Source organism: Scomber japonicus, chromosome 24 (assembly GCF_027409825.1).
Source record: "Scomber japonicus isolate fScoJap1 chromosome 24, fScoJap1.pri, whole genome shotgun sequence".
Classification (NCBI taxonomy): domain Eukaryota; kingdom Metazoa; phylum Chordata; class Actinopteri; order Scombriformes; family Scombridae; genus Scomber; species Scomber japonicus.
This window is the reverse complement of record NC_070601.1, coordinates 9,568,889-9,585,692: the sequence shown is the minus strand read 5'-3', so window position 1 is coordinate 9,585,692 and position 16,804 is coordinate 9,568,889. Positions and strand designations below refer to the sequence as shown.

General features: G+C 39.7%; 3 protein-coding genes across 4 annotated transcripts in view; all 3 read left to right on the top strand.

Annotated features, from left to right (window-relative positions):
• The first annotated feature begins 1,484 nt into the window (after window positions 1-1,484).
• On the top strand, window positions 1,485-4,369 carry rpl31 (ribosomal protein L31). The gene is made up of 5 exons (XM_053314433.1): window positions 1,485-1,546; window positions 2,586-2,689; window positions 3,425-3,550; window positions 4,085-4,197; window positions 4,298-4,369. Exons 2-5 carry the CDS (start codon window positions 2,586-2,588, stop codon window positions 4,327-4,329), a joined length of 375 nt encoding a protein of 124 aa, XP_053170408.1. The 5' UTR covers window positions 1,485-1,546; the 3' UTR covers window positions 4,330-4,369.
• A 1,162-nt stretch (window positions 4,370-5,531) lies between these two features.
• chst10 (carbohydrate sulfotransferase 10) lies at window positions 5,532-9,109 on the top strand. The gene is made up of 6 exons (XM_053314502.1): window positions 5,532-5,620; window positions 6,651-6,793; window positions 6,894-7,003; window positions 7,261-7,486; window positions 7,726-7,831; window positions 8,131-9,109. The coding sequence occupies exons 2-6, from the start codon at window positions 6,688-6,690 to the stop codon at window positions 8,681-8,683; spliced, it is 1,101 nt and encodes a 366-aa protein (XP_053170477.1). The 5' UTR covers window positions 5,532-5,620; window positions 6,651-6,687; the 3' UTR covers window positions 8,684-9,109.
• Window positions 9,110-12,990: 3,881 nt separating this feature from the next.
• Window positions 12,991-16,804, top strand: part of LOC128354096 (mitogen-activated protein kinase kinase kinase kinase 4-like) — a 35,546-nt gene continuing 31,732 nt past the window's right edge. For both annotated transcript variants that reach the window (XM_053314346.1, XM_053314347.1), the window contains exons 1-2: window positions 12,991-13,099; window positions 13,432-13,497. In XM_053314346.1, coding sequence (XP_053170321.1) covers window positions 13,043-13,099; window positions 13,432-13,497 — 123 coding nt within the window. In that variant the 5' untranslated portion in view covers window positions 12,991-13,042. The remainder of the gene's footprint in view (window positions 13,100-13,431; window positions 13,498-16,804) is intronic.

The following is a 16,804-nucleotide window of genomic DNA, read 5'->3' as shown; positions in this document are numbered from 1 at the left end:
TGCTTAGATAAACATGACTGAACAGATAATTAATTTGAACTCCACATCTATTTTCTGTGTCCCAGTGGATGAGCATCCAGAGTCACAATAAAAAAAAAAAGACTTGTACAGGTGGATAAACTGACCTCTGGGATGTGATGGTTTAAAAAGGAATTAGCTCAACAAGAGGCGCTTGAACAGAAAAGAGGAAAAAAAGCAGGTTATGCATGTTGTGAGTGCCGGATCACAAATTGAATGGACAAACCGGCATCAGTATTGCACCCGAACAGAATAAAAATGGAAAAAGGCTGTTGTCTTAGAAACCTGGATTCAACATGACACCTCCGCCCAGTGATGCAACTGTGCCTTTAAAGTGACATTACAGACATGCAGAAATGGGGCTATGAAGTCGTAGCCCACGATATTAAGCTTGACCGCAAATCTATGATGGTGTTGAAGACGCATTTTCCTACTACATGTTTCTTTTGTTTAAGGTTCAAGGTCAGCTCTGGGATGTGCAAAGAACGCTACCTGGTTTAACGCTGTATTTTTTTAATGTTGTAAAATAAATGTAGAATGACATTTCTTAAATTGTAATGAAAGTAAGTGTAACTGTGAACCTTTTTCATCAAAATTGTCAGATTAAATGATTTTTAACAAAAGCTATAAAGGCAGCCTCTAAATGCAAACTTTTGCATTTTCAGGTAAGTGCTGAATTTGACGTACAACCAACTTAGGAATGAGCCAAATGAATGGAAAAAAATATGAAAATGTAGGCACACAAAAATACACCTAAACTTTTACAGTAAATCAAGCTGTCCATAAAGGAGATCAACTGTTAAATTACAATTATATCAAAATGGCCACTTTAAATCATTGTTTGTGTCATTTGAAACCAGTTTGTTGAAGACAAAGCAAGTCTCTACTAAAGATCTATTATGCTGTAAATGGTCAAAATACCTGTTTTTAAGTTATATCTTAAAATATTTATAAGCTATTTTTTGTGTCCTCATTGAAATAAGATAAGATAAGCCTTTATTAGTCCCACAGTGAGGAAACATGTTATTGTACCAACAAGTGGATAGGAAAAAATAAGAACAATAAATAAGTACACAGACAACAAAACAGTAGTATTAAAAAATAGTAACGTTTTGTCCAAAAGTAATATTGTTGTCAAACGATATTGTTATTGTCTGGATTCTAAAGTGAAAATCAATGTACATTGTTCACAATATTATTTTTTATTCCATGCCATACATGTTCCTAAACAAAAGATTGTGACACCTAAGCAGCAGAATAGAGGCATTCAACGCCAAAATTTATTCTTTGAGTTAATGCTTTGTCTAAATAGTCTGATAATGCACTGATAATGCATCATATAATGAAAAGATAATTCAATTAAATGGCAAGTTTCTCCTAAATGTTCGCTTTTTGTTTCTTTCGGGGCGGAACTATAAGTTGTGTGTTTGTTTTGGACGGACATCACATTTACCGGACCGGTTTCCTTTACCCACCAGCCTCAGCGTTAGATCCGTCCTTCCGACTTCCGCCTCATCCGCGAGCCGATGTGAGTAAATTTTCTGGGATTTTTCTTTCTTCAATCTAACTCCATCCTGTGATATTAAAGCGACATTTAACGACCCATCCACCATAAATACATACATTAGTGCTCTGTTGTCTTTTCTATATCGGTTTTGAGGCGGTTTTACGTCGGTATAGTTAATTTTAAACGGTGAATATTAGCACTCTGGCTTCATTTAGCCCGGCAGCTCTGTGCTCGCCCCGTCTGAGCCACAAACAGTGGATATACGATATTATGCATAATTAAAAGTACTAGTGCACGTCTGAATTGCTGTTTATAGTTCACATTTATTGACTTTTATCCTACTAGTATCTTACAGGTGCGTTAGAGCGCTTGGTTCCTAATATTTTGGCCTGTGACTCTTAATACAGTAGCTAAGTCTAAATGGGACTCCTCCTCACATGTTGCATTTTCTAAGTTGCTGATTATTGTTTAAAATTAAATATCCATTGAAGTTTCCGACAGTCTAATGTCTTCAAATGTGCAGTATTGATTGACCAGCCGTCTTAAACTTAGAGGCACTCATGTGTGGCATAGGAAAGCAATAATAAAGCACATTTGAGAAGCTTAAACTAGCTTATGTACATATTTTAGTTCGTCATTCATTTATTAATAGCTGCTGCTTAATCTCATTTTGATCAATTCATTGATTAACCATGTAGCTCTAGAAAGAGGACTTGCACAAGAAGTAAACAGTATTAGAGGAAAACTGTTTTATTCTGTATCTTATCCTGGCCTGTAATCTTACCATTTGTCACCCTGGTTGGGAACCACTGCTTTGCAGGAACCTATCTTAACAATATTACATTTTATTTGTAACACACTTGACATTTGAAGCAAATCTCAAAGCATTCATGTAGTGAAGTGTCTGATAGAAGTTTGCAAAATAATTTTCTTGTTGATACATCAAAGTGAATGCTTTTTTAATTGCTTTTTGATTGTCCTTTACTAAATGAGAGGTAGTATCGCCTATGTTACATTTTTAGAAGTCTAATTTAACTTAAACTGTGTATATTGTTTACAGATGGCCCCTACCAAGAAAGGAGAGAAAAAGAAAGGTCGTTCAGCCATCAATGAGGTGGTGACCAGAGAGTACACCATCAATGTCCACAAGCGCATCCATGGAGTGTGAGTATGGCAAGAAGACAGACTCGGGACCATAATGCGCTGTTTTAAAAAAACATGCGTTATGTTGCCTCATAATGCAGACCTATGATGGCTTTGGTTTTTGTCAGTGAACAGTGCTTTTATTTTATTAAATACAGTTCACCTTATAAAGTTAAGCTTTGAAAACACAAGAATGGTTACATTATGTCCACCTGCATCACAGGATTATGTTGGCAATATTCACATAACTGTGAATTAACACTGCTTATTTTTTGCACAGGTCACATTTACATTTTTGTAGTTATCACCTTAATTTGCTTCCCTTGTATGGCCAATATTTAAAGTTAATTCAATTTCAAAACTATTACTCCATTCTGAAAATAGATTTTTAAATGCCCATTTAAATTTAGTCCTCCTGTGTTTACCTTACTCTTATCTATGTTGCATGTATGGGAGCAAATACATACACATACTTTGGCTACAAGGAAAGTTTGTATCACCATCATTGAACATGCTGATGACTTTATTATTCATCCTTTAAAATGTCAGATTTAATGGCACATGACTTGTCTCAAAGGAGCACAAATGTGTTCTTGAAATAGTGTACCTACAGTATTAAGCTATAATGAAATGTCTTAAAGTAACCCCTCACATACATAGACAATGTTGGGTGTTTTATTAAGTTCTATAATAAGTGTCAGCAGTATTAATCTGTATCAATTCTGTCTGATTTTCAAATGTGTCATCTCCCTGCAGAGGTTTCAAGAAAAGGGCTCCCCGCGCCATCAAGGAGATCCGCAAGTTCGCCGTGAAGGAGATGGGAACTCCTGATGTCCGTATCGACACTCGCCTGAACAAGGCAGTGTGGAGCAAGGGTGTGAGGTAAGATCAGAGCAATCTCCTGTAAAGTGGAAATGTTGATTATCAGCTCTAATTATTGAATTATCAGCACTGAAAATTCACTGTAAACTGTAGTTGGTTTGAAGGTGGATGTATAGAAATTGAACACACTGAATGTGGTGCTCAATTGATGCTAAAGATTACTGGAGGATTTACTGATGAATCTTTAACTTTATGAGTGAGATGTTATCTTTTATTTTTTCATTCAATAATGTCAGCAAGTAAAAAGAGACTGCAAGAAACTAGGAGTTTTGACTATCTGTTTTTAGTATAAAGGTCAAAAATGTAAATGCTCTGACTTTTCAGAAGTTAGGTTTTAGCTTACACAGATGTTTTCACTCTATTATCAAGGACCCCTTGTCACAACTGTATTAAATTCTTTTTTTTTTACTCTAATGACAAACATTTAGACATATACACAGTATTGGAATATGACACAATCTAATGGCCAGTGTAACAGTTGCAGCAACACATAAGATACCTTGCTTTGATCGATAACCATTGTGTGTGTTGCAGGAACGTGCCCTACAGGATACGCGTACGCCTGTCCAGGAAGCGTAATGAGGATGAGGACTCCCCCAACAAACTGTACACCCTGGTCACATACGTTCCTGTCACCACATGCAAAGGTAAACCTGCTGCCCACTGACTTGATCATTCCCCCAATGATTTAATAGACATCTTATTTTAATTTAATAATGTTTTGTCCTCTTTTTGTTTTTCCAACAGGTCTGCAGACAGTCAATGTTGATGAAAACTAAAAATGTCCCCTCTGCGAGTGGAATAAATAAAACAAAAGAAGTTAATGTCTCTTGTATTTATTTCTGCTTTCATTTAAGTGTTGGAGGGGGGGTGGGGGTGATGCTCATTCAGATGCATCAGAATGAGCTAAACATTTAAACTGGATATGCTGACTGTTGAAAGGATTGTACACTTAAAGGACAGCTTCCCTTTTGCTCAGTTTATTAGATAGTGAGTACATAATGAAAGGTTTGTGTCCAATATATACGGTCATATAGGTAGGATATGCATTCCATAGTTTAAATGTATACACATTTCACACCACTGTTTTTAAGTCTTATCAATACCTATTAGTTTTACTTTTTTTCTCCTTGCTGCATTATCAAGGAGCTGAATCCAAAGATTTTTTGCTCTTATACTTGAGTAATGCGATGTAAAAAAAAAAAAAAACCAACTCAATCACACAAGAAACATGAATCAGTAAGTATACTACCTGAGCTGTGAGCCATCAAGACTCTTGGAATAGCTCCTTTCACCACCTGGAAACCAGACCAATAACCAAACAAATAGGATGGTCTTATATGTTTGTTCACTTAAAGCTGCTAACATCTAGGATGTGAGCACCCAAAGTGAACAGTGAAGGCTTGAATCAGAGAACTGACTCCCTCAGTCAGCCACCTATCATAATAAATGTACACAAGATGGGCAGAAGGACTTCTCATTAAAGCTATAATAGCGTTGAAGAATTATAACACTATAATCAACAAATTCAACACTACAATTAAGCTCTTCTCACAGGTATATATGTGCATAACCATATATAACTGCTGAGCTGTGAGCTACCAAGACTTGAATTGTTGTCCTCTTCACAGAATAGCTCCTTTGACTCTAAATTAGTGACTGATTCAGTGAAAATACCGGCCCAATTGAAATTTACCATTCTATTGGGTTTAATGTGATTTAAGATTTTACCTGTGTATTTGGGAACATTTGGGAAAAATCACCATGTGTCCTTGTTCACTGGTCAGGGGCAGCTGTAGAATTTGTCTGTTGATTGTTGTCACTATAAATTAAAAAAATAGAAAAAGTGGATTTTTTTTTCTCTTTTAATTTAAACTATTAAACATGCGTTGTTACCCTATGGCCATTAGGGGGAGCCACCTATTTATGAGCAGCTTGGACTGACTGTGTAGCAGACAGTCGGATGTTGTGAAGAACAGGGGACGCAGCAGTATACAAGCTATGCCATCTCACAACATTTCCTCCATAGTTTTCGCTGCTGTGAAGTAGCTGTAACAAAACAACGAGAAGGTAAGACATGAAGCTGTTGTGGTTGCCGTGTCGTTTTTTTTTTTAGAAATATTGATTGTTAACCTCACTGAGAAGTTGTGTGATGGTGTCAGTCTGGGAGGGACAGGTGTGGCTAGCTGGACGGCTAACTGAGCACTTAGCTTGTTTAATTACACTTAAAGTTAACCATAAGGTATTTTAATACGCTAAATAAGATGTTAGTAGTTATATAAATATATATCCAATACACTGATGGCAATAACGTCAGCTCTTGTCTACATAAATGAGGAGCTACAAGCAGCATAGTGAAGGTGCCACGCAGATAACAGTAATGGTTGTTTAGCGTTGATTCAGGTCACTGGTTCCCAACCTTTTTGGGGGCTTTTGACCCCTTAAAATGACACAAAATAGTGAAAAGTAGACGTTTAAGTTCCCCACAGCCCAATGTCTTTAACATCTCCATCATGTGCCACAAACAACAGCAATAAATAAACACATTTGAGAGCTTATGTTTTACATTTTTGCTTAAATATGAGTAAAACGACCATTAAATGACGCATTCATCTATAGATAGACTAATCGATGAAACCTTGCAGCTCTGTTTAGTTTTATTTGATTACGTTTTAGAGGCTTGAAGAGGTGAAACTAGGGCTGAGCAATATAATCAGTGTCATATAAATATCCTGATATGAGATTAGATATAGTGGTATTGTGTAAGTGTTGTCTTTTCTTGGTTTTAAAGGTTGCATTATACTGAAGTGATTTTCTGAGCTCAGCACACTGTATCTCCTCTACTATTTAGTTATTATATCCACATCCAAATTTTGATTCCAAAATACATTCCCTGTTCCTGTAACCTATCCTGTCCTATCATTTCCTGACTGCATTGATGAATGCCAAACTCTAGGTTGGGAACCAGTTGTGTAGGTGATGTGACCGGGTTACTATTAGAAGTAGTGTTGCTTCCGAATTTTTACAATAATTCAGATGGCAGCTATTCAAACATAGTCTTCAGTCAGCTGACTGTCTCTGTGTGTGTGTGTGTCTGTAGTTGGGAGCGTACACACTGTTTCCATGGCCGTGGGCTGATGTGCGAAGCGATGCGGCACCACTGGCTGCTCCTCGGGGCTTGCGGCTGGGTGCTGCTCATCCTTATGTTTGTCAGCAAGTTCATCAACTTCAGAGCAATAGATGGTGAGCTGTCATCTCTTTATTAATCATGTACTACAGGCAAGTCATTATAGAGATGCACGTGATCAGCACACCAATAATCTGTATGTATATGTATTTTCAGACTACGGAGAGAGGGCTGCTGGTCAGAGTTGGACAGTGTCAGGAACCAAAGTGGTGAAGCTTATTCCAGTGTCCAGCCCAGAAAAAACAGCTCCAAAGCCATCAGACCAGGTAACTACTTAGCTGCTAATTGTACTGAATAACTCTGTGTGAAATTAATTCATTTTTCTCCTGCTGCTCCAGTGCTTCATTAGAAGCTCTTTGAATAATTGTTGGAGTGCTGTAAATAACTGTTGCATATAATGTAATATTCACTGACCTTGCTGCTCTAATTTCATTTTCTTTTTAACTTCTCTCTCTCCTCAGTCTACTCTACTTTCCTATTTTAAAAACAAGGCAATTACATTACAGTTGTTTGTGTGTTTCAGCCTTCAGTTCCACCTACAGGGGTAGACTGGCAGTCAGTTGCTGACAAGCGAATTGAGCTGCTCTCAACTGTATGTAAGAACAGCAGCCTCAGGAATTTGACTCACGTCTCCATCAGCAAGTTCGTCCTAGACCGCATCTTTGTCTGTGACAAACACAAGATCTTGTTCTGTCAGACGCCTAAAGTGGGGAACACGCAGTGGAAGAAGGTCCTCATTGTGCTTAATGGTAAGTATGGAGTAGATGAAGGTAATAACAAGGCACATGATGGCTATAATAATAAAGAATGGCAGATAAATCCCAGTAGTGCTTGTGTGATTTAGCTGTACACAAATGGGAAAAGCATGACACTCATAGCAGCAGTCATGTAAAACTGGGTGCTGTATAATATTCAGTGTGACTTGAAGTCTGTTTGTATAATTAGGTAATTTTGTTAATGAGTTACTGTATGTGATTGTGGCTGGCAGGAGCATTCACCACTGTGGAGGACATCCCAGAAAACCTTGTTCATGACCATGAGAAGAATGGCCTGCCCCGCCTGTCATCACTCACTCCACAGGAAATTACTCACAGGTTAGCTCAGAGTTACTGTGATGAATACAGTCTTACTTTTTCCATGAGTCAGATACTTAGTTCTTGTGCCAGATACTTAGTTCTTAGCCAGAATTTGGCACAGTGTAGCAACGGATTGTGTTGAATTTCATAACTGTTGATATAATGTAAACTTATAGCTTTGTTGAGGTAATGTTTGTAAGGAATTTCATGTAAAGTAGTTATGACGGTCAATGAGGGTACAAAAATGTTGATCCAGTGAATGAAGAACTTTTTCTTCCTCAATAAATTTACTTATAAAACTTTATGTTCCTCAACAGATTAAACACTTATTTTAAGTTTTTCATCGTGAGAGATCCCTTTGAGCGGCTGATTTCTGCATTCAAGGACAAGTTTGTAAAGAACCCACGCTTTGAACCTTGGTACAAGCATGACATTGCTCCAGCCATCATCCGTAAATACCGCAAAAGCCATCGTGACAGCGACCTCACCGCCTCTGGCCTGCACTTTGACGACTTTGTCCGTTACTTGGGTGACATGGAAGGCCGCAGGCGCATGGACCGGCAGTTTGGTGAGCACATCATCCACTGGGTGACTTATGCAGAGTTGTGTGCACCATGTGAGATACACTACAGCGTGGTAGGCCACCATGAGACACTGGAGCAAGACGCCCCGCACATCCTCAAAGCAGCAGGCATCGACCAGCTGGTGTCCTACCCTGCCATTCCTCCGGGCATCACACGCTACAACAAGACCAAGGTGGAGCACTACTTCTCAGACATCAGCAAGCGGGACATCAGGCGTCTGTATGCACGTTACCAGGGCGACTTCCGCCTGTTTGGTTACCCGATCCCAGAGTTTCTACTCAACTAAAATAATTAACACTAACTAAAAGACATGTTTTCATATCAAATCCTCTCGACATCTTGAGACAAAGGTGTACTGTAGCTGACTGTGTGCCACAGAACTGGTTGGTACTCAGTAGATGACACACTGTAACGTCTTTGTTCTTATTTTAGCCATTCGTGCAGGAATAACTGAATAACTGGTTGTTGCTACGTTGGCTGTATTTGCAATGACTGAAAACGTGCTGCATATTTAACAATTTTTATGGAGTGGATTTCTAATAATATTGACAAAATATAGTGATGGGAGAAAGGAAGTGTAGAGATGTGAACACCGGCAGCTGCATTTACCTCAACAGCCAACATTTACCAATTAACAGAGTCAAACAGTGAGATTGAGCTGCACAATTGATCAATTTGTTGTTGAAGGTGGAGAATAGGGTCAATAAGATGGTCAAATACAGGTAAAGGTCAAATGGAGAACACTTTTCTTCCTTATATTTAATGTTTATGACTGAATGAAACTTATGTCAGATAGGTACTCTGTAGTGCCATTGATACAGGCCCGTTACCCTGTATTGTAGCTGTTGCATTGCACTGTATGGATTACCAGTTTCTAATGGTTTATCCTAACATGGAAAGCTATGGACAATGCCATCCATTATGATGTGTTGTGTCTTCTAGAGACACAGGTAAAGATAATGTGTATCAGGAATGCTAACATTTTTGGACAATGAGGGTGAATGGCAAGAATATAAAACTGACTCATTGATATTTTATAACATACAGATCAACTTTCTACCTTTTTTTTCTTAACAATTGATATTTCCATAATACAAGGCATCTTGTCTTGTAAGAACGTTGTTAAACAGCATGTAAATGGTCGAAATTAACCGAGACCTTGATGAATATTGTAGAGAGGGCCCAGCTTTGTCTAGTACTGATCCATAAGAAGAAAAGGTATCGACTGCTTTTGACTCCATTCATTCAGCTGTTAACAGCAACAGGACATTTGAAGTACATTGGATTTTAAAGGATTATTTTTTATCCTCTGTCAGAGATATTATTGTGTAATGTATGTACGTATGTTCTTAACATGACTTGCAACTACAACATTTGTATTACATGTTGCTATTTATAATGTTATTAACCTGCTAACTAGTGGCACAAACAGTGTCTCAGCTGTAAGACAGTACTGCCTCCATGCAACCTCCTGGTGTCCTTTTTGGACAGGTGGTTGCAATATAAGAACACTAGTTAGTAATAAAGTTCCATGTAAAATAACAGTATGCTGCTTATTTTGCTGTTTTCACATCTGTTTATGTCAGTTATTACATTTTTGTAGATTTTCAGATTTTGCTCTCAGAAATGTTGGGTTTTTTTAATGATTAATTTGAGGGAATGTTAGAAAGTGCAGCCAGGAATCAGCAGTTAGATTCAAGCATGTGCCCGTTTTTTTCATTGTTATTCAATGGGAGGACCACCGTATCACAAGTGTGGTGAAAACACAGGCCTGTATTTTTCCAATATTATTCCAATAATATTAGACTTTATTCACGTGCCAAGTCTTTTTTGCTGGAGGGCCACATTTTGCCCACAGGCTGTTTACCTCCCAGTGCCCTTAACCACAGTACCAGTCAAAGGTTTGGACACACCTTCCCATTTACTTGAATGAGAAAGTTTCCACACTCTTGATTGTAACTGTTTGTCCAGCTGTGTTTTTCCCCCAACATGGTCATAAAACATTTTTCTAAACAAAGTAATATGAGCTATTCATTCAGCACATGGTTTCCTGACAAGTGTATATAAATCACCTGCTATACCATCCAATGTCCACAAGGTGTCAGTAAACCATTTTAAATTTGATTGCTTACTTAAAGAGGCCACAAACCTGATTGAACCCTTGGACTGAATGCCACCATTGGACCGTTGAATTTACACTTGAACCGTGGGAATGAGGGCAAAACAATGACTTTATAATGTGTCAGCAAATATTTCCAGGCAACACAGGTGGGGTGGAACAAGATCTTCATTATAACTGTCCAAGCTTAACATACGGCAGATGGATTTAAGTTGATTTAAAGTGCTTAAGTGTGAGTTAAGGATCTTAAGTATTATAAGAGTGCCATAAGTTAAGACTTTGTGCTTGCATGCTCATGTATGTCTGTCCACACTACCAGGTGACTTTTCTCACCTTGTCTGACTGGTTCGTCCGGCTCTGTCATTTGAATGTTGAGCTGTTGAGTTTGTTTAACCAGCAGATTAGCTGCGTCTGTTTGAATGTTTCATTGTGTTGTGATAAATTACCACAACACTGCGGCTGACAAAATAGGCCTTTTCATGTCAACTTTTCTGCCTCTCTGCAGTGGATTTGCTCCTATTGAAACATTTCTTCTTATGTTGATGCATAGGTTGTAAAATACTGGAGAGCACCACTATATTCTGACAGACCACCATCTTATTAAGAGCATGCTATATACACTAGAGTATGTAAATATTTAAAAATAGGGTAGAATTTTCAGAAGGTACTGGTTTTAGGCTGTGAAGGATTCAGTAGCATTTACATTGATGTGATGCTATAAGAAGCAGAGGCTGATACAGACCACCTGCTTGAACAGTTAAACCCACATTCATATGATTAAAGATATCATTTCTATTGGAAATCTTCTGGGAGAACACAACAAAGAGTGACACTAATAAAATGCTGGCAGAACATCACTGACAAAACACTAAAATGGTGAAAAAACATGTTAAATTGTCATGCTTCTGCTTTAAGTGGGCAGATAGTGAAGCATCTCTTCTTTAAAACCAGAATAATACATTTGGCTTGTCTAATGATTAATGTATTTGTTCTTCATGTCCCATGTTGGTCCACTGCACTAACATACACAGCATCACTCATGAGATTGCTCACTTGCCACACCCATGATTACCAATATTGACACTGAAGCCTCACATGCGCATGTCCATAAGGATGCTGTGCGGTGGGGAGGGTCTGCTCCTGTCTGCCTCTATTTGTCTCACTCACCCTGCTGCTTGTGTCAAATGTACATATACCAACATGAAGGGTGATATTTGAGTGATAAGGTGAGTCATGTCTGTATCCATGCCTGATGTGCAGATGAGGCCCAGCCCTTTTCTTTCTATGTGGAGCCGACCCGGCTTCCTGTGTTTGTGCGGCTCTCAGTCAAAACTGCGTCAAGTCAGACACAAGCAGGCAGGATGAAAGCGGAAATCAAGCAGTTTGACCAAACGCAAATGATCGTTTGAAGATAATGTACATCAGGAGGCACACACACAATGTAACAGGCCACGCCTACTTGTACCAATTAATATGGCACTTCAGATTTTGATTAGTACTCGCCCCCAGAGCATTGACACCAATTTTGGTGAAATTCTGGCTCACTGGGTTTTCAGGTAAATTACCCATTCCCAATGATAGACTGAAGTCATGTACCAACCAGAGGCGATTTTAGACCATCTTTAACCCCTAAAGAAGCTCAAGTATTAAATTTGATCTCAGCATCCCTAAAAATAATTAAATAATTACTGTATTTTTTAAACACTTGCAGGGCATTGTATGTCTGATCATAGAATTGCCCCTGGTACTAACATTTATGATGGTTGGGCAAGTTATTAATGTCTAATATTGGCTAATAATGGCTAATATTCTTTTTTTGCCCCCCCCCCCCCCCCCCCCCCCCCATTTGCAAATATATTTTGGTTAATGGTGGTCCTGCTTTTCAATCCTGCTCATTTATAGTAGAATTGTGTAAGTCAGTCCCCCAAAGCTGTATACCAAATGTGGTGTTGATCGAGTGAAAAACCATCATAGCAGATTTTTATGGTGCAAGAGGGTTTTTTTGTTGTTAGGGGCATGGCCTTTGAAAAATGTAATTTTCAGGCCTTAATTATAGCGCCACCATCTGGCCAATTAGACTAATATTTATTGTGAAGCAAATCATTTCTAGTTTTTGAATGGTCTTAGTTCATTCCAGCTCACGGCAATGTGACAGAAAACAAATAATTTTAATAATAAACTGGCCCAAAACCAGATAATATGTTATGTATGGCATCTATCTATCTATCTATCTATCTATCTATCGATCTATCTATCTATCTAAGTGAAGGTTTTATTTTGAAACTGAAGCGGAAGTGTGAGTTTGTGACTTCAGCTTGACGTCAGTGGCAGAGGCAGGGAGAGATCCCGCTGCTGCCACCTCAACATGGAGTAGAGACACCCCAGCGCTCACTGCTAACCAGCGGATCCCACAGAGAGGAATACGCGACGGCCTCTTACTCATTTATCCACCGAGGTCCCCACAAATGATACAGCGGCGAGCCCTTTTTTGACGGCGCAAAGAAAAGCTCTGCTTTTATATGAAAGATGGCGAACGACTCTCCGGCTAAAAGTCTAGTAGACATAGACTTGGCTTCATTGCGGGTGAGTGCTGCCGAACCGAGCCTATGTTTTTTTACGTTTAGCGAGCTTGTATTTTATGTAGCTCGATAAAACACAAGTCCATAAGTATGAGTGGTGTGAGCAAGTTTAAACCTGCTCTCCAATGTGCCTCCTTGTTGGAGCAGAAGTATTGAAAATGACCGTTGAGCCATAGCGAGGTGTTGCCAGTGTCTGGTTTTCCTTTGTTCGAGATGCATTTGGCATGTAGGGTAAACCAGGGCGCAACAGCTGGCTCACACTGGACCATGTTGTTTATAATAGAGAAATATTAACCTTTTTTTTAATATTCACGCTTTCTCTCATTTTCTTTTCAGGATCCAGCTGGGATATTTGAATTGGTGGAGGTAGTTGGAAATGGCACCTATGGACAAGTATACAAGGTTGGTTGGAGGCGCAGTGCATGGCCTGTCCTGTTTTCACAGCAGAGGCTGAGCATAGCCAATGTCCCCCCTCCCCTCTTTCTCTCCTCTCTCTCTTCTTTCTCTTATCAAGTCTGGGAACAAAAGCTCCCATTAAAAAACAACATGTCTTTAAGATGTAGCTATCATACTACATCACAGATGTTACAGCTGAAAGAAACAGAGGGATGTATTGTTAAGAGTTTCTAGTTGTACTAGTTTGTTTTGGTATCAGTCTAGATATGAAGCTCTAATTGTTCAGCTGGAACTGGAAGGTATGTGTAAAGAGTGAATCAGACAGTCTATGGTCTGATGCATCACCTATCTTACATCACTTGTGTTACTGAAAAGCAGGTGAGAAGGCAGGGATGGAGAAACTGTCATAAGACTAATCCTGCTGGCTGCACTTCTCACTCTGCAGTTCGTCCATATGTACATAAGCGTATATATGTATGTAGTTTTCTAACAAAACCAACTTTCATATCCTGTCTAAATCAGAGCTTTTCCACTTCACTGAATGGGAATCCCACTCTCTGCGCCATCTGCTCTCGGTGTCACATTTCCCTTTTGAAAATTAACATTGCGGCTGTTGAAAGACATCAACAAGGAGGGAGAGAGAGGAGAGAGAGAGGGAGAGACGGCGAGTTGTTGAAGATGTGTTCATTCTGTGATTTGTGGCGGAGGAGACAGCCTTTGAGATCGGAGAGGATTGGATAGTTGTGCATCTTTGTCTCTAATGTTACTGTCTTGTGTTGATATTGTTGCACCCAGCTAAGCTGTATAGGGTCCATTTTGTTGCCTACTTCTACGTGACATTTAACCACATACATATGTATGCTAAGCAGACAGCGCACAGGCTGTTAATAGACTGGAAGTAGCTGGCTAGGCCCCCCCCCAAAAAAACATTAATTTGCTTGTGCACTAAGCAGCAAGCTAAGCTGAGTATTTAATTCTGACAGCACACAGTGCTCCAGTGACCTCCATTCAATCCCCCAGTGCTCCCAGGATCTCCCCCGCCTCTGCTCTCACAGAGACAACCCATCTGTGTGCGTGTGCTCATACACCTGAAACCAACCCCTGTGTAGTGTGAAGACAAGGAGCGGATGACACTGATGTCATTAGGAAGTGTGATGCTGTTCGCGTGCTATCTTCCCACCAGATGGTTCTGAGCCAGGCGTATGGGACGGAGAATTACTGCTTCTGCCTCTTTTTTTTGTTCCTTAATCTCTCGCTCCATTCACTGTCCGATGCTAATTCTATTTGCGAGTGCTGCTGTGTTGGAATGGAGCTTGTACAAGAGAGGGCTGTCAGATTAGCCTGCAGTTGACACAAAGACATGGTCGTAACAGCAGCCCGCATGAGATAAGCCAAACTGTCTGTAGTCAAAGCTCAGCACAGCCGAATACTGGAGCTTGCTGCCGATCAGCTGTCGATCAGTGCTTCATCGACTGTCATGTTAACTAGTTGAAGAAGCATGTGGCCTGCGAGCATGTGTGGTGGTGGTGGTGGTGGTGGTGGTGGTGGTGGAGGAAGAAGAAGAGGGGGGAGGGTTGCAACTGGTAGAAGAGCAGCTGTCCAGTTCCACACAAACCTGCCCACTACTCTCACAAAGCTGAATTTGTCCTCCACACTCTTTTGGGTCTCCCCTCGAATCGGCCAGTCAGTCAGTCAGTCAAGTCAGTGAGGTCCACAGAAAGGAGGTGTTTGTCTGCAGCCGTTCAAACGCCAACCGACTGAATAATCACAACAGCCCCCCAACCGAAAACGGGGTGGAGTTTCTTCTCCCTCTGAGGCCTTTTTCTGCTTTGTCAAGCCCTTGGTCACAGTTTGCAAGCCCCCTTTTTAGATAACACAATGTGACCAAGCTTCTTTGATTTGTAGTGACTTTTGATTCCTTTGAGACGTTTCTCTCTGGCTTTTTTTGTTATATTAAGGAAGAGAAAGCCAGGCATTGATAAGCCTTGAATTAATAGTTTTTGCAACAAATATCAAATGTTGAAGTGAAGATTTTGCATTTGTGTCTTGCTTTTATGAGCCTACCAGCACCCAAAATAATGGATCCTCCTCAGGTGATATTCAGAGTCTTATGATTCATTCTCGAGCTGCAAAGATTATAGATTTATCGATTAATCAGGCAGTCGAGCAAAAATAAAAAATATTTGCTTGTGAGAATTTGAGGCTTTTTGCTGTCATACATGAGAGCAAACTTAATTTCTTGGGATTTTGGACTGTTTGTTGGAACATTTTGAACATTTGAAACATTTGGAAACGTCAACATGGGGTCTTAGAAATTGTAACGGGCATTTTTCACCATTTCCATTTAAAAAACAGCATACAGAGGTAGTGTAATAATACATTTCCCTCACTTATCATCACTGCTGGTCTCAACTAAACATCTTTACGTGTCTCTGCTGTGTTGCACTACTTTACATTTGATGGCAGAAAATTAAAGAGCCAAGCTGTTCACTAAGACCTGAAATGCCATGTCAAGGTTCTTGTGGCCGTGCTGTGCTGCTGGCCCTGTAGCTGCAGTCTGTGCCAAGAGGGCAGCCGTTGCCCCTGGAGGGGTGCCAGATTACAGTCCACTTCTGAAAAACACAGCACAGCAGATTTTGACTGATGGCCATAATGAAAATGACGTTATAGCTAAAAAGCCCCTTTTTAAATCACTTGATTCGGCCAGCTGGATGATTGGAACTGAAGCCTGGATCTATATACAGATTCATCATCATCATCAGTTTGCAAAGTTCCGCAGTCTTTTAACTTTTACTGAAAACTGGGACATAAAAAATAATTTATTGCAACCAACACAAGCGTGTTTGGCCACATTATTTAGATTTCTACCAGTAAAGTGCTGATAAATTGTAGGATCCCGCATCGTAATCCCCTCATGTCGCATGAGCGGCTGTTTTCTTTAATTTAGTTTAAAATGGGACACAGAGCAGCGCTATAAAGCAGTGGATAAATATGGACAATGCCTGTAGTAAGTAAATCGGCCTCCGTGTTTGTCGTAAATAAGTAGCTAGTGGAAGGATTACGCCATTAAGACTGCCACACAGAACGTCTCTTAAGTCATTTTAAAATAATGCATTTCTATCCACACACACACACATGCACGGTGAAAACACTGCACAAAGAGCTCCTCTCCCTCCTTCAGTCTTTATCAGTTGGCTCTGGACCAGCTGGCTCAGGTGCCTCACTCATGGATACAAGGATTTAAGGGAAAAAAAAAAAAAAAAAAAAAAAGAGCAAGAGAGAGTAATGATAACATAGAAAAAGTCCTGATTCC

What these genes read in the sequence shown, in the direction of transcription:
- rpl31 (XM_053314433.1), top strand. Translation starts at nt 2,586, where the DNA reads ATGGCCCCTACCAAGAAAGGAGAGAAAAAGAAAGGTCGTTCAGCCATC. An exon ending in CACAAGCGCATCCATGGAGT is followed by an intron (nt 2,690 to 3,424) that starts GTGAGTATGGCA and finishes ATCTCCCTGCAG; the next exon opens with AGGTTTCAAGAAAAGGGCTC. An exon ending in TCCTGTCACCACATGCAAAG is followed by an intron (nt 4,198 to 4,297) that starts GTAAACCTGCTG and finishes TTTTTCCAACAG; the next exon opens with GTCTGCAGACAGTCAATGTT.
- chst10 (XM_053314502.1), top strand. Translation starts at nt 6,688, where the DNA reads ATGTGCGAAGCGATGCGGCACCACTGGCTGCTCCTCGGGGCTTGCGGC. An exon ending in CAACTTCAGAGCAATAGATG is followed by an intron (nt 6,794 to 6,893) that starts GTGAGCTGTCAT and finishes ATGTATTTTCAG; the next exon opens with ACTACGGAGAGAGGGCTGCT. An exon ending in CTCCAAAGCCATCAGACCAG is followed by an intron (nt 7,004 to 7,260) that starts GTAACTACTTAG and finishes TGTGTGTTTCAG; the next exon opens with CCTTCAGTTCCACCTACAGG.